Below are 13,612 nucleotides of genomic sequence, written 5' to 3' on the forward strand. Positions count from 1 at the left end.
TTTGGTTCTTGGTTAACCGATAATAATGTATCAAATAAAATAACTATATTTTTTCCTCCTTTAATATATCAAATATATTAAGTATAATATGAACGCTTCAAATTTTCTTTGAACTAAATTGATTCTTCATTGTTCATATGAGCTAGTAAGAGAATCTTATGGACCTATATATTATAAGTTTCAATCATTCAAAGTCAATTAATTAAACTCTTTAATTAATCAATTTTCATACATTAACTAGGTCACCACACTATAGATCTATAGTTGCACTTTAGGATAAATTGTATCCATAGATATAATCATTACATGCAAGTTAAATTTTCAAGAACTGTTCGTAATTACATCAAATGTTCATTTGACCCCTATAATTACATCTTACATTTAAGAACCATTAGTCCTCTAATGAACAATATATTCATTCTAATCATAAACCAAGTCTCTCTCAAGCTATAGAGAGGGCGACTTCATTGTTCAAGTGAACTCACTTAAGAGAACTACTCATCTACTTACCATATGTGAGACTTTCATCTTATGAAATTACATTCTCATCTCTCCATTTAGTCAAATCCCTAAAATGGTTGACTCAATTAATTGGTTACTTTACCCATGTAAAAATCAAAGGTCGCCCTCGCATGCAAGAGTTCATTACTTGTAGATTGAGTCGCATATGATCATTTGATAAAATATTAATCTCTTCAATTAACGAATTCATAAGTCAGGATTAAATATTTCATGGCATATTCTTATACAAACTCTTTATACAAAATCTTTGTACGGATACCCCACTCACATGTGTCCACATGAATGATTTGGATCAAATCTTCTGTAACAATTACAAAATCAGTCTATCCATAGCATCGCCAAGATAAAACACATAATCTTATCTACATACACGCATATGGACTTTTAGGTTATTTTTTTAACGTGATCCACCATATTACGGTTCAAGTTTACATTTAATAGCTATAAATTTTTACTGTAATGTATGTATTTAAAATAGGAATTTATACATAAAAGACCTAAAGAATAGGCACATATTACGTTAATGTCTTGAACATTTCATTTTTTTACAAAAAAAGATCTATTGGCCTCTCTATTTTCATTAATATCGGCTATTTACAATTTAGCTCTCACCTATAAACATATATATATATATATATATATATATATATATGTATGTATGTTAATTTATTTGTTTATTTGTTGATTTATTTATTTATTTCTCTCTCCTCCATGTATAGTCTCTCCCCCATGCATACTCTCTCTCCCCCTCATGCATATATTCTCTCTCCTCAATAATATATTGCATATATTCTCTCCTCATAATTCACACTCATTTCTTCCTCCTCCCTCTCTTTTCTCCTTCCCCCTCCCTCTCTTAGACGATGGTGTGAGGAGAGAGAATCTCCGACGCGGGCTCGAGCAGAGGATAGCGTGGTTGCAGACGGACAACATGAGACGACGTGGTGCAAGGCAAAGCTTCCGACACCGAGCATGAGCAAATTTGACGTGGACTTGGGTAGATCCAGTCGAAGGCGACGCGGGCTTGAGCAAACGGACGACGTGAGACGACGTGGCAAAGCTTTCGAAGATCCGCGCACGGACTCGGGTAGATCCAGTCGACGGAGCTAGACAAGAAATCTGGTCGATAGTGGGGTTTTAATATAAACGAGGATGATATATATACTATGATATATATAATCGTTTATTTTATATAAACAATGATTTTTGTATTTAAATTTCTTGTTTTGTGATATATAAGCTTATATATATGTTCTATGTTGAACATTAAGTCCATCTGTGATTTACATACTGTGGTAGATATTTTTTGTTGATTTTTTACTACTTTGAATTTATGATATATGATATATACACGTTTATATATATGTTCTAAGGTATATTTAAAAATAATCATGAATATTTGAGTAGATATCATATGTACAAGTGAACAAACAATGGAATATTTCATGTAATAACAAAAATCAGGATCAATATGAAAAACGAAATGAAAAATAAAATTATATTAAATATCATTTTCTCTCTCCAAATGAAAATGAAAAAAAATATATATCAAATGCATTTTATCTCTACAATGGAAAAAAATCATAATAAATGCATTTTCTCTCTCCATAATAAATGCATTATATGATGATTTATGTCAAGGATTGAATTTATATACTAAATATATTTTCTCTCTCCAATTAAATTAAATAAAATAAAAAATCTCAACAAACAAACGTATTTTCTCTCCATTTGAAAATATGAAAAAAAAAATCATATTAAATGAATCTTCTCTCTCCATAATAAATATAATTCCTCTCTCCATCATTAAGAAAGTTCTGAAAAATAGGAAAATATATATAAAAGTCAAGGATAAAAATAATAAAAAATGGTAGATTTGTCCAAAAATAATATTAAAAGTCTTTCTTGAAAAAATTTAAATTTAAAGACGGACCCAAAGATGGTTTCATTATAATGAGTTATTTAATGATTTAATTATTTTATAGGGTTTTTATGTAAAAATCCCTATAAAATAATTAAATTATTAAATAACTCATTATAAGGCTTTATAGCACAAATCCAAACAGGAAACGTCGACCAAAATTTTTATGGGGTCAACATGTTTAAGTTCAAGTATGCATGGTTTGACACAACAAAAACAATCATAGAACACATGAATTTAGGATACAGATCCATTAATACATCTCATTTTTAGCATATTGATGAACCTTTCATTTTAGCTAACGAAGCACACCAATTTTTTTACCTTATCTCTCTTTTTGATTTCTATCTTCCTAATTTTTTATGATACTTTAGCAGAAAACTTGATAATACCCCAAAATGATCAGCCTGTCCAACATGTAATATGAGTAGAACTTTACTGGTTATACTCTCGACTAAGTCGAAGGTTGAAATTTCTCCATACTCATAGTTAAAATAAATAAAGCCATCTATTCCTAGGGGTGAGAGAGTTAATGGTAAAAGGTAAATTCAGTTCAAGTTATCCAACTCAGCCGCAATGAAGTTTTTATACAGTTTAGAACAATAATCAAATTACGAAATAAATTCAGTTTCTTTTGCTTTTAGTATGAAATTTTGAGTTCTAAAGAGAGACAGAAACTTCTGGTTGACTAAGACTATATTTCGTTAGCATTATCTATCAAAAGAATCACATTTACAGTTCTGCAACAAATCTTACCAGATCGGGGTATGCGAAATTCATTTTCCTCCCTTTTGTCACCTACAATAAATGGACTGCAAGTAAGATCAATGCGAGACTATAATAACATGGGTATGTAAATTGATCGCACGCATTGATAATAATGCACATTGGTCAGAAGGGGCTAACACTACGAGCCAACATCAACATAAATTCGGGTACGAAGCGTCTTCTTGGAGGTGCCACTGCATCTTTTGCCAGTGCTTCTGCATCATTGGCATGGATGATCGCAACAAGATCTTCAAACATCTGATCTCTCCCACCCCTCAACGGATCCTGCATAAACAAAGATTAAGGTTATTGGAAAAAAAATGAACTGTTCAAACCAGCAAACATTACTTCATGGGACTGTAAACAAAATGTAGATGCATTTCATAGGTGTAAACAAGGTTGCCTAAGAATCTTAAGATGTCCTTATGCATACCTGAACAAATACATCTGTATGTGTCTTTCCTTCGTAGAAGAATGTTTCAGCTTTCACTCCAACGCTCTGAAGAGTCTCAGCAAAAGTTTTACTGCATGGCAACAAAACTGCTTGAAATACAAGAAATGCTTTAAATTTGGGCGATAAACCTTTTGGATATTTAGGCATTATTTTATAACTGGGTTACATATGCTTTTTCTCGAGTAAGACTCTAGTTAGGAAATATTAGGATTATTAGTATGATTATTAGAGGGGCATATTAGATAGTAAGTTTGTTACGGTTTTTAGTTATAAATAGAGGAAATGAGTTGGGAGCAAAGATGTGAAGAATTTAGTAGTAATTTTCATTGAGGAAATTTGGGAGAGAATTGCCTCTCGAAAGAATATCATAGTTTCTTCTTTGATATTGCAATATATATTTCTATATTTAATGTTTTTTATGTTCTTTGTTATTGTTAGGACGTATCCTAACACTATGTACCTAGCATCTGATGGAATAGAATAGTCTGCTGTTCCGTGGAACAAAATGACGGGAGGAAGAATCGAGACTGCTGCGCCTATGTTGGGTTCTTCCAAGATCATCACTTCGGGTGAAAATCGTTTCAGGGATTGTTCTCCTTCCATTATGCTGCAAGGAAGTATTTGATTACATTATAAAAGATAAATTATGTATGTATGCCAATAATTTTGCGCAAGAACCTCAAGTAATACCTTAGAAAAAGAGAACGAGATAGACCTCGAGAGTGAAAGTAGTCTAAAAGATTGAGCAAATTATACCTGTTCACATGTAAGGAAGAAAATGATCACATAATTACATGTCAAACGGAAAAGAAAAATTTTATATATAAACCATTATAGAAGAGAATGCCAAAGCATACCCTTTTTATGGCCAAACTCTTGAATCCATAGTGGTAGAAAATACTCACCCTCCTGACAAACCAAAATAAGCTTTGATCTGGGACACACTCCAAGAGATACTTTCTACTTTGCGAACCTCTTTCATTGCGTGCTCCAAAAGTGTGCAGGCAGCTATGTGTGCGCCAGCTGATTGACCCATTAGATAAATTCTGGAAGGAAAAAAACAGGGATTTCACAGTCAATACAACTAAATGGTGATAGGGATCAGAATTTGAATTTTGAAGTAGAAAATTGCAGCAACATGCTTTTGTGTGTAAACGTTGGAAGAGAAAACTATAAGGATATATTAAGGGGCTTAGTTTTCTCTTCACTCTCTTCTAAAAAAAGTTGGTCATTCCTCCAAGTCCGAATTCACTCAAAATTCCAGCTTTCTCATACACCATCGACACCAAGCCTTGCCCACCGATGCTTCGATCCATGGAGTTTATCCTCCTCTTCTTGATCATTTTCCTTGTCCCAATCGCACTACTTTAAAATATTTTCCCGATAACATATTCATTTCTCCTTGGACTCTCAAATAAACTTGTTCTATGACCTCCGAAGATTTTTCATGGAGTTTTCTCATGTTCATCGCTTTCGGCATCGATCTGCCCTCCTGCCCCATTTTCGTATGTCAGTAACTTCATGTTAAATTTTGACAATTTTTTTTTTTTGTAATTGTTCAACCCAACCCATGAACGTCTGAAACAAAGACAAACACCCCAATTGCCCAGCTCGAAATCAACTTACTTCTATCTGTTTTTGATTTGTTACTTTTTCCCATTTTAAGCAGCCATGAGTGGTGCTTCATCTCTTCTGGTTTTTTTTTCACCCTTTTCTTTCTATCCTCGTCTCCTATTCTTCAAGTTGATATGAATAGATAAGTGGAAACACCTTTGTCCAAATTGTTTGAACTCATCTCCAAAGCTTTTTGAACCAATTTTGTTTTTTCTCCTCTCATCAAATTTATTGATGCCGGAATACCCTCAATTCGTGGTCTAGAACACTATCCCTGATACCAATCTTAGTAGAATCCCGAACTACGTTATACCAATCTTAATGTTGAAAGAGGAAATATATGACTACATATTTGATGGGGTTGGTTCCCTCGCAAGGTTTCTTCCTTTCTCCCAATTCTGTACTCTCTCCCCCCACCCCACTGTTATCTCGCCTTCTTCTGGAATTCCCCTATTTCTTCCATCTGATGGATTAGATAAGCTCTTTGTACAGAGACATAAAGCCATCTCTCTCCACTCCTATAATTTTTAAACAAGATACCAACTAATTCTCAATGATACAACTCTCCACCCTCCCATGATTAACTACCTTTGCAACAAAATTATTAAATACCTATGGCTGAACCAAATCGGGAAGTTAATTGCTTAAGACTTTTTAGTTAAAAAGTTAAAACATTACCTGTTTGGATCGCCTCCAAATTCTCTAATGTTATTACACAAGAACGAGATACCTTGGGAAGCATCATCGATCATATCACTCATAGTTCCCTGAGGAAAATTTCTACATCAAAAGTATGTACAATTTATCATTAACTACACTGGAAAAACAATTTCATTTGGTGAGATGAACATTTGGCAATGATGATTACATCATTATTAAGACCAGATTACCTGTAATCGATGCATGCTACAATGACATCTCTTTCTGATAATTGTTGTCCTAGAAGACAACCCCAAGCTTTGTAGCTGTATGGACAACAACATCTGTATTAGTTGTTTCACTAGAACCCTTTCTCTTTCTCCTATATCATCATATTCATCCTAATTTCCACTATCATGATCACTTAGAGTCGACGAGTTCTGCTTACCCAATAATCCAAGCCCCACCAGTGATAAATGCAACAACTGGTTTTGGCCCGTCAATATGTTTTGGAAGATAAAGATCCAACCTGTACCAGAAATTTTAATGCCTCAACATATAAAGTTGAAATTACAATAAGCACTTTCATCCTAAATTCACATAAGAGAATTATATATCCTTTATTGTTTCCTCACTTATTCCTTGGTTTATCACCATATGGTATACTTCTGCGTATCTGACTGGATGAGAAATAATAGTATCCAACTGCAAGTAACAAAGTTCACCATGATCGCCCCAGCAAATAGGTGGAAAGTATCAGTTAACTTCACTTGACATTGCAAAAATAAATAATGCAATCTACAATAATCTTAACTCACCTTGAAGAAAACCTGGAAGGAGAAACAATGAATAGCAACCAAGTGCCAGAAATCTTGCAATCCATCTGAATGCTACCCTGAATAATCAAATAAGTTGTATAATCCCAAACATCATAAGCCACCAGTAAGAGAATCTGATGATAATGATGATATATAACATAAACATCTACATAAGCAGAAGTTGCAGATTTTGATCTTGATTTTTCTACGCGATTTAGAATCAAGAAGAGGATTGGATTAAGAAACCGATCTCTTAATGGTGTCCCAGCAAGTGAAACAATAGCAGAGAACAAACCAACGAGACAGAGGACAATGAGTTGGGTATTTTACCGAATATATTTCGAGAGCTTCAAACCGAAGCGGGTCAGTAGAAATCTCTCAGCTCTCTCAACATCGGCATTCTCGACATCATGATCAACGGTCTGGTGGCGGCCGTCACCCGAGAGAAAAGACAGGAAGTCTTCGCTCTTGACTCGCCTCCGTTTCTGCTTGTACATATTGCTTCCGGAGGAGGAACTGGATGTGGAGGAGGCATAGCTTGAAGTCCTAGGAAGAAGGGGCTTATGAGCTATCGTCTTATCATTCTCGAACAACGGAGAAACAAGAACTCCAGTCCTTTGTTCATCGTCTTCTTTAAGCAAAATTATGTCTATGGCAGTAGATGTAGTTGCCATAATCGAATTGGCGGCGGAGCCCCCGGAGGAAAATGAAGACGACGAAGGGGGCTGGGCGATAGGTAGGATCTGAGGCGACGGCATTTTTGCAGCCGGGGAACACAAAACGCCGTAAAGAAAGAGAGCCTGTGGGCACAAATCTTGACTGTTGTTTGTTTGCCGTCAATTTGGCCGTCGGCGCCGAGATCCGGCCGGTCAAATTTGCAGAAGCGGCCGAAAAAGTTAAGATCGGGGAATGAAGAGAATAACAGAGAAAATCGGGAGCGGGAAGGTATCGAGGTTGGTAGAGGAGCCATCAGGATTTTGCCACGTTTCATCTTAAATTTCGTTGACGAATTTGACTTTGGAACAGTTGGCATTTCTCACGTTTTTTCTTTTTCTTTTCCTATTTTTATAATTAAAAAAAAGTCTCTCTCTATTTTCGTACGTAATTTTTGTATTATTTTTCTTTTTCTTTTTTACAGTGATATCAGAGGATTTTTTTTTTTTTTTTTTAAATATTGTACTTCAATAAAACTACTTTTCTTATTTAGAAAAGTATAGTAGTTTACAAAATATTTATGGAAATATGGTTGTTTGACATGAGATCTGAATGAAAACAAAAAAATTTTAAAATAAAATTGGCTGCTGCTGTGAAATAGGTGGCAAGTTGAACTTGCGACCTACCTTTTTTTGAAATTCATGTGAGGCAATTTTGATGAACAAAATTATTTAAATACCCTTATTTTCTTTGTTTGATTTTTCTTTGCCATTTATGATAATTATGTTTTAACTTAATATCGATCATAAAAAATTGTATTTAATTTTTGGTTTCAAGCCATATATATTATACTCTCAACTTTTATATTTGTATCAAATAAATATATAAAACAGTTAAATTTATATTTAATAGATCTCCAAATTTTATAAAGGTTAAAAATCACTTTTAGCTTATAAATTCTCGTAAAAGTAATAATTTAGTCAATAAATTTTGGTTTGTAACGATTTAGGTCCTAAACTTTACTATGTAACAATTTAGTTTCTTGTATATTAAATTTTATAATAATTTAGTTTCTATCGTAGAAATTAGTGTTAAGATTTAATGAGATTTTTTTTTTTTTTTTTGCATAAATAAACCGATGAACAAATTAGATACTCGATGTTTTTATATACTAAAATATCTACATAATAAATTAATAAAATTTGACATCTAATTTTGATGAATTTTTCTATGTTAGAGACTACATTGTTACAAATTTGAAAGTACAATAATCAAATTATTACATATTAAGTCAATGGGTTAAATTGTTACAAAATTAAAAGTATAGGACTCAATCATTATAAACCAAAATTTAGGGAATGAATCATTACTTTCATGAAAGTTTAGAGACCAAACGTGTTTTTTAATCATTTGTAAAGTATATAAGGATTTATACAATTTCACTTTTGTGTTTGATAATTTTTTTTATTTTTTTTTATTTTTTTTTTATTTTTTTTATTTTTTTTGTATGTGTGTGTGGGGGTTTAAAATATATGTAATATTTTTTATGCATACACTTTTGTGTTTATCATTTTGGATTTCACTCTATATTTTTTACATCTATATTTATCATACGGGTATACCATTTTGGGGACAAGATCGGGTGGGAGCTGGGAACCTAATAATAGATTGATTTCACTCATTCTCGATTTTAGGGTAAGTAAATGATTGTTCCCGGTGCCTCTAAGACTTGAACAAAGGGCCTCTACCCAATGATCCAAGAGGGTTTCTCTTTAATAGTTGGACCTAAAATGTTGCTCATGAGAGGAGCACTAGTACTTAGGAATAAATATAATTGAATGTGACTCACATGTAGGTTAAGTTAAATTGTGATGTTTAATTTAGTAATTAATTAATTGAAAGATTGATTAATTATTGATTTAATTTAATTTAATTTAATTAAAACTATAGATTATGTGAGAGATGTTCATCTAAATATGATTTAAATGAAACTACTAATTAAATTAAATGAAAACTTGATGGGTTTAGTTCAAATAACCCGAACCAATGGGAAAGATTAAGTTATTATATTGATAATGAGGTTATTGTATTGACAATACATTTTAATTAACATTGTATTTATTTTCTAATTCTATAGAAAGTAGTAGTAATAATAATAATAATAATCTATTTTATCTATCTATGCTATCCAAACGGGACTATGGAGAAAAACATTTGATTTCCCTTTTAGCCCATTTTAGTGATTGATTGTAAGGGTACCATTCATTCTATTTCCCCTCTTACCCCTTTTAGTTGACGGTGAATATAGGGAGATCATAGGTAATTTCACATTTAAATTATTAAATAAATTATTTTTTTTAAAAAAATACCATATTAAATACTTTGTTTTATCATTAAAAGTAAATAATGATATTTTGGTTAAAATTAAAGTTTGAAAATAGATTGAAATCAAAATAAATAAATAAGTTTATATGTTTCAAAATATTACAATTTTACTCTTGACATTTGAGTTTTCTTTCAATTTGGTCTATAGATTTCAAAATTTATATTTTTAACATTGATTTTCCATTGAATACCCATTTTTTGTCTTTAATGTTAATGTATGTTAATAAATTTAATTTAATTAAAACAAATTATAATTAATTGTGTTTCACTATTTTTTCACCACTTTTAAAATTGAATTTAAAAGTTCACGTCATAATTATTTTAGATTAATTGTAATTAAAAATGTAAATCATTTAGTATAGGGACTAAATCGAAACAAAACTCAAATTTTAAATGTAAAATTGTAATATTACTAATTTAAGCTTTACGTGTGTAAGTGTTACCAATTTAATTTAGTAATTAGTAATTATTAAATCATATATTAGCTTTTATTTCTAATTGCATCAAACCATAAAGTTTGTTTTATTTACAACATTTGATTAATTTTAGGTCTTGCTACAATTTTTAATCGTGTTCACATCATATTTAAAGGTATATAAATAATCTTTATCTAAGAAAAGATATATAAATGAATTAGTTCAATGTGAATTTTTTTAATTAACCTATTGGTTTAAGAAAGAAAAAGGGAAAGAGAAAGAAAATAAAATGTGAGTCATTAGTGGAGATTATTGAAAATTGGGAGAGTAGATAATAAGATGTAATTATTGCAAAACTACGATATTTTTCTAAATATTTTTAAAAGTACCACATTTTCATAAATACTTTTAAAAATTAAAATATAATTCCAACTTTACCAACATCGGAGATATTAATAATATGTATACATGTAACTATCATATATTGGCTTATTTTTATAAGTATATCTTCATATTATTTTTTTTTCTCATGTTAAACTTAAATATTTGTATTTATGATTTTTTATTTTTGACATAGACAATTATTTCAAAGGATTATTAAGAGAATTGAGAGGTTTGATTATAAGAGTAGTTTGTTATAGTAAGACCTTCAACCTTTCTGATTCATTGTCTTCTTAAACTATTAATTTAAACATACTTAAAATTAAGATATATATATTTTTTATTAGATATGATTCTAACAACTTTTACATGTGGTTGTACAAACTCGAAAGAAAAATAAAGTCTTCTTACATTAATAAAAATTTACCTTTGAAATGTTCACAATTTATATAGATTTGGAGTTATCTTTTTCTTTCTTTCTTTTTTTTTTTCCTGCTATGCACCGCAAAAGTAGGTAGCGAATCTGGAATTTCAAGTGGGGGCACTAATGCATATAATGTTTGAAATTTAGCCTATTAACTTATAATTTGGTGTTTATGTAAAACTTAAGAATTATCTAAAAAATCTTTTAGTTTTCAATTTTTGTTTTTAACAAATACTTAAAATATCAAATTTGTATCTACTACATCTCTTACATATTAAATTAAAAATTAAATGTTATATTAAAAACTAAATTTAATTTGTGCTTAATAGGTACGATTAGACATCTTTTAAAAATTAATGTAATAATTAGCTACAAAATTTAAAATTTAAGATTCAAATAGACACCGATCAACTTTTTTTCTTTTGTCTTATGAAACAATCTTTTTTTTACAATTTAGTATTTATGAGATCTATTAGAAATAAATTGGAAGTAATTTATAGGCTTATTAATCAAACTTTTTAAATTTTAGGAATTAAATTTATAATTTAATCTTGTTATAAATATAATTTTAAATGCACTAATATATGGTTTCTTTATTAACTAATTACAAATTATTATAAATCGTTATAGAATTATTCACTTACATACATAAATAAAAAAAACATTCAATCAATTTTTGTAAACTAATTTTATAAAGATCTAAATAATGTATACTGCCACTATAGCCTCACGCAGTCTTTGAAATTTTATGAAAAAACTGTATATTTACTTAAGATTTTCCAATGGCGATGAAATTGAAAATAATCAAATTGTTGCTTGACATAATAATGTAAAGTGAAAGGAGTCACTTAAAATAGCTTTTAAAATATTTTTAAAGTATAATTATAAAAAAATTTAAATAAAAATGACTTTTTTAAAAAATATATATTTTTTTAATCAATCTAAACGATTTCTGAATTGATGGAACAAATTTTAGGTAAGTTAAACTAGGGTTGAATTGGTAATTTTTTATACAGTATCTTATTTGGGGATCATTTCATAGAAGAAGGGATATACATTAATTCCATTTTCCTTTTGTATTATTTTATATAACGAAAAACTCTTCTTCTATTTTACCATAATATATTTTTCAAATAAAATCATACTTCTTAATCAAACTATATTGGTCCTTTGAGCCCAGTAAAATCTCCAAGTGCCTAATGGCCCAATTACTTACTCGGCCTAACTTCCGGCCTATATTGGGCCCTTAAAATGAATGTCTTAAAATCATACCATTTGAACCTTTGTTCTCACAAGGTAGTGGAAAATAGGGCAGAAACATACATTTTTTTCCATTAAAGCAATGAGGCAATGTATTTTTTCCTTCAAATGGAGAGATATCAATAAATCCATATATAATAAAACTAATCCAACATTCTTTTATTTAAGATTTTAATTTTTTAAGAATATTCAACAAAAATATCCAACGGTTTCTGTTGATGTACAAATCTGCCTTATTTTTTATACGTGTCCAGCAAAATAAAAGGGATAAGGTGACTAACAAACAAGGAAATCACACAATAGGGTAGGTGGTGCATGCCACACCAGCTTTGATATTTTAGTCGAGGTAGCTATGTGAGCCTTTGGCCTTTAGCTTAGTTTTCTCAATAGGCCCAATAAGACCCTTTTCAATTTAGATTCGTCTCTACTCTAATCCTTTTCTTTCAAATCTTTTTTTTTTTTTTTTGGTTGTATTGCATTAGGTCTAACTTTGATCTAGTGTATACTAAAAACAAATCGTAAATAATTTAAAGAGCAAATAATGATACGCGAAAAGCCAACTCTAACTCGAGCTTTGTTCATTGACACCTTTTGATTGGCCAAGTGCATTTTTACATTACAAAAGGAAAGTGATTGGCTAGACAAAGCTAGTTGTCAAACACATTACTCAAATGGAAGAAGCTTTGCTTTTGCAGATTGCAAAGCCTTGCTGCATGGAAACAGAAATCATATGGAGTACAACTCCTCTTACTTCTCCTTTTCTTTTTTTAACCCACTTTTTTCCCTTTATTTTATTATTATTTCCCCCCTATTTTTTATTTTTTTTTTTTAAAAAAAAGAAAGTAAAGGAAAAGTAGTGATTGGTAGATGAAGGCAAGAAAATGGGGTCCTCAATTCATACCCCCAATCAACACAATTTTGGCTTAGCCTCAACTCAATTATTGCTATGTTTTTTAAAAGTTAACACTTTTCTTCAATTGCATTAGATAGGTGTTTGGTTTTATTATAAAATTGCTACCCCTTTTGACTCTCCTTTCCGTTTTTTTGTTTATTTCTAGTCATACTTCTTTTTTTTTTTTTTTTTTTTACTCTAACTTTCATGCTAAGTTTTGTATATTAGTTTCATTTTTAATAGATTTGATTGAGATATAGTTTGATTTAAGGATTAATTCAAATATTTTTTCATGAGTGGTAAACCAAAGTTCTTTTCTCTATCTGTGATCTCATTTTTTATTAACGAACGAACAATACTCTCTGTTTTATTTGATCAATAAAATTTTTATTTGTGTATCAATAAAGATGATAAAAATTTACAACTATTTAGACTGGGAATAAAGTATTGTCTAGAAGAACAAT

At 30.3% G+C, this 13,612-nt stretch overlaps 1 protein-coding gene across 1 annotated transcript; it reads right to left on the reverse strand.

The window, feature by feature from the left end:
• Positions 1-2,972: 2,972 nt before the first annotated feature.
• LOC120080830 (isoprenylcysteine alpha-carbonyl methylesterase ICME) lies at positions 2,973-7,704 on the reverse strand. The gene is made up of 11 exons (XM_039035481.2): positions 7,067-7,704; positions 6,737-6,813; positions 6,554-6,623; positions 6,367-6,447; positions 6,170-6,244; positions 5,958-6,059; positions 4,571-4,711; positions 4,356-4,421; positions 4,126-4,272; positions 3,645-3,735; positions 2,973-3,496 (listed from the first exon to the last, which is right to left on the reverse strand). Exons 1-11 carry the CDS (start codon positions 7,492-7,494, stop codon positions 3,335-3,337), a joined length of 1,440 nt encoding a protein of 479 aa, XP_038891409.2. The 5' UTR covers positions 7,495-7,704; the 3' UTR covers positions 2,973-3,334.
• Positions 7,705-13,612: the final 5,908 nt, after the last annotated feature.

The sequence above is a fragment of the Benincasa hispida genome, chromosome 7, assembly GCF_027475165.1.
Source record: "Benincasa hispida cultivar pf3 chromosome 7, pf3_genome.v1.1, whole genome shotgun sequence".
NCBI classification, from domain to species: domain Eukaryota; kingdom Viridiplantae; phylum Streptophyta; class Magnoliopsida; order Cucurbitales; family Cucurbitaceae; genus Benincasa; species Benincasa hispida.